This window comes from Triticum dicoccoides, chromosome 7A, assembly GCF_002162155.2.
Source record: "Triticum dicoccoides isolate Atlit2015 ecotype Zavitan chromosome 7A, WEW_v2.0, whole genome shotgun sequence".
Lineage (NCBI taxonomy): Eukaryota > Viridiplantae > Streptophyta > Magnoliopsida > Poales > Poaceae > Triticum > Triticum dicoccoides.
In genome coordinates, this window is record NC_041392.1 from 3,674,533 (window position 1) to 3,678,059 (window position 3,527).

The 3,527-nt window shown below is 51.9% G+C and overlaps 1 protein-coding gene across 1 annotated transcript; it reads right to left on the reverse strand.

Moving 5' to 3' along the window:
- Positions 1-693: 693 nt before the first annotated feature.
- On the reverse strand, positions 694-2,526 carry LOC119329635 (E3 ubiquitin-protein ligase WAV3-like). The gene has a single exon (XM_037602693.1). It carries the CDS (start codon positions 2,433-2,435, stop codon positions 861-863), a length of 1,575 nt encoding a protein of 524 aa, XP_037458590.1. The 5' UTR covers positions 2,436-2,526; the 3' UTR covers positions 694-860.
- Positions 2,527-3,527: the final 1,001 nt, after the last annotated feature.

A 3,527-nucleotide genomic window follows, 5' to 3' on the forward strand; every position in this document is an offset into this window, starting at 1 on the left:
ACATGATACTGCACGGATACCAAATATATACGTATCACAATACAATGCCGTATGGGATGCATGGGCGTATCGGCGACATATTATACGCAGACATGCTGATCCTGGACGTAGTGGTGCTTCAGAGGAGCTAACACAGTACGTGCAAGCAAGCACAAGAAGCAACGAAGCTAGCAGCTTGATTGATTTTGTTTGGAACAGTACACACTCGTCTAGCACCTTATGCCACCGATAGAAGCTAGCTCTTAACCGATTGGATTTGTCGTCATTGTTCTTTTTATCCTGCAAAAAAAAAGAATATGTCGTCAATGTTTCACCCATATTATAATTATTATTGTTCTTCCCCGGCAATTTTTTTATGATTAGACATATAGTACTATTTTCTGTTTATTTATTTAATAATGACAAAATGTATGTCACATTACCTCTGTGTTTGCATGTAAATAATCTGGTCATATACCACACTACGGGTAAAACAGTTTTTTTAGGTCAGACTTAACTTCATTACTAGCCAAAACTGATCAAAGTGTCACATAAGAAAAAAATAAAATAAAGTTCAAGTGTCAAAAAAGAAGAAAAAGATTTTTGGGGCAAAAAAGGGAAGCAATATTTAAGAAAGGACCAAATAAGGAATTCTCTCTTGTTCTACGGAGTGGTAAGTGAGTGGAAAGAGTGAGATTAATTAGACACTGACCATGGATGATGAGATGCCCCTTTATTCATTTCAGCTCACGATGAAGTAAATTAAGCGCCAGGTTACAACCATGAAGATAAAATGAACGGAAAACGTAGCAGTAAATTGATTGATGAAACAAACATAGCAGTAGGAGTAGATCGAGTGATGAAATGGAGTAGCTTGTTTTCTATTTCGTCGGCGGGGCGACGAGCTTCTCGATCTCCTGCAGGGCCTGGATGGCCACCTTGATGTAGAAGGCGATAGGAGCCGAGATGGCGGCCAGCGGGTTGGCGGCCATCTCCTCCTTGGCGTCGTCGTCGGCGGACGGCAGCGGCGCCGTCGGGTCCTCCTCGAACTTCTTGGCCTGCTCCAGGTACGTGTCCATGCGCGGGGTGGCGAACAGCCGCACGGCGTCCATGTCGCCGCCCCTGGCCGCGTACCGCTGCCGGCCGTGCGACGTCTCCGAGGCCAGCGCGTACGGCCGCCCCTCCGCCTCGTACAGCTCCTGCGTCTCCATCAGGTCCAGCAGCTGCTGCAGCTCGGCCCGGAGCATGCCCACCAGCTTCTCGCCGTCGTTCAGCACGATGTCCTCCAGCGCGTTCTGCGCGTCCGCCAGCTTGTACCGCGCCTCCTCCAGGTTCTTCCCGTCGGCCATCTGCCTCGCCTCGCCGATCGCGCCGGCGTGCTGCCGACGCGCCATCTCCGCCAGCACCGCCTGCGCCTTGCCGCTGGTGGGCGGGTCGGCGGGCGCGTCCGGGGAGCGGGGTATCACGATGTCCTGCGGGGTCTGGCCCTGAGGGCTGCCCTGCACGGTATAGCTGTGCTGGGCCTCCGCCACCAACCCGTCGTACGCCGTCGTCAAGGTGCTCTCCAGGAGCTTGAGGTTGATGGCCACCTTGCGGGTCTCGCCGCTGAAGAGGGTGCCGAACTTGATGGTGATGACGCCCGTGTCGCCGTCGGTGGTCTGCGTGTAGTCGGTCCCTGGCGCCACCGTCATGGTATCCAGGTCCGGGGCGCTGGGATCTTCCGCCTTGGGCGTCAGCGTCAGCTGCACGTCCTGCGCGACGATGGTGAGGAGCCCGCCGAGGAGCTGCGAGAAGGGCGCGCTCACGTTCCCGCCGTCGGGCACCGAGTTGAACGTGCCGCCGGGGGACTTCTTGGCGACGTCGCTGAGCAGGGCGTGGTCGGCGTCCTTGCCGAAGCCGAACGTGTAGACCGCCACGTTCCCGGGATCGACTTGTCTGGCATCGCCGTCGCTCTGCTGGCCGTCGGACATGAGGAAGATGTTGGGCGTGCGGGCTTTGGTGGTGGCGCGGCCGGCGATGACGGCCAGGGCGGTGTCCAGCCCGGCCTTGATGTTGGTCCCGCCGTTGGCGACGAGGCCGTCGACGATGGACTTGAGGTCGGTCTGCGCTTGCTGCGTGACGGAGCGGAGCGGGCAGTGCCTGTTGGCCGAGCTGGCGAAGGAGATGACGGAGAGGCGGTCGACGGGGGTGAGCTTCATGATGACGAACTGCATCGCCCTCTTCATGCTCTGGAGCTTGTCGCCCTGCATGCTGCCGCTCACGTCCAGCACCGCCACCAGGTCCAGCCCTTCCCGGACGGCCGTCGACGAGGTGGCGTTCAGCTCCACCACCGCCGTCACCGCGTCGGCCGTCAGGGCCGCCGCATCCTTGCTGTACGTCGGCGTGCTGATCGTCACCAGGCCCTTGGTGCTGCCGACATTAGAAGCAGGAGGCTTCTCGTCGTCGTTGAACGCCATTGTTTCCAATGAGCTAGCAGAGCAGAGCTCAGCTCACACACCAAGCAGCTAGCAGCTTTTGCTTCTGTTTCTCGTGTGTTATTGGACGCGCATGCACACCATTTTATATATACCCTAACCTAGCTAGCTAGCAGGGTTCTTCGTTCTGAAACTAATTTTCGTGATGAATTATACCGTATACTAGTGTACAATAAATTCCAAATTCAAATATATTTTACTACCAGCTACTTCCTCTGTCCCATAATATAAGAGCGGTTTTTACACTAATGTAGTGTCAAAAACGTTTTTATATTATGGGACGGAGGGAGTAGTACAGAAAAGTAAAACATCACATTTCTAAGAACACTTTAGCTACCTGTAAGTTGCCTGAATTTTAAATTTGGTTCAGTCGATTTTGTGGCCGCTGATTTTTGCTCTGAGATTGGTATTTTATTTTGGCCTGTGTTATTTGTTGTGTTGGGCTTGTTTTTTTACTGGTCCCATATTTGTTTTTGAGCGGTAAACCAACTTTTATTAACTAGGAGTACAGTTGAATAACAAAAGGGTCATGGGGAAGACCCAGCGAGAAATGGCGACCAACATCTAAACTAGAAGCAAATTTAGCTAAGTTGTGAGCATCAAATTCCTCTGGCGCCCATCAAAAATAAAATCACACCTTGTGAAGTCGCGAGCTTGGGCTGTAGTCTCCTTCATAATAGCACTATATTTCCCTTCCGTTGCACATTGCAGTCTTGATCTCTTTGACAACTGTTTCACAATCACATGTGATGATAACTTGATCCAAAGATAGGTCAAGTGCAAGGGCTAGAGCTTAACGGCATGCAACCGTTTCTGGGGTTGGTGGATCGGTAATATCACGACATGAAAGCGCTTCTAGGGGGCGGCGGGGGGTGGGGGTGGGGGGGACTGACCCCATATTAACTGTGTGATGTTGTCCTCCTCTCTCCCTCTCTATTTATTCTATGTTTTTATTGTTTTATGTGTTTTTGCTTTTTTTTGTTTTTCTTTGTTAGTTCACTTTTACTTTTATTTTGTGTGTATTTTTGGGATGTTGGGTTAGTTTAAATGTATACACACAAATACTCCCTCCTG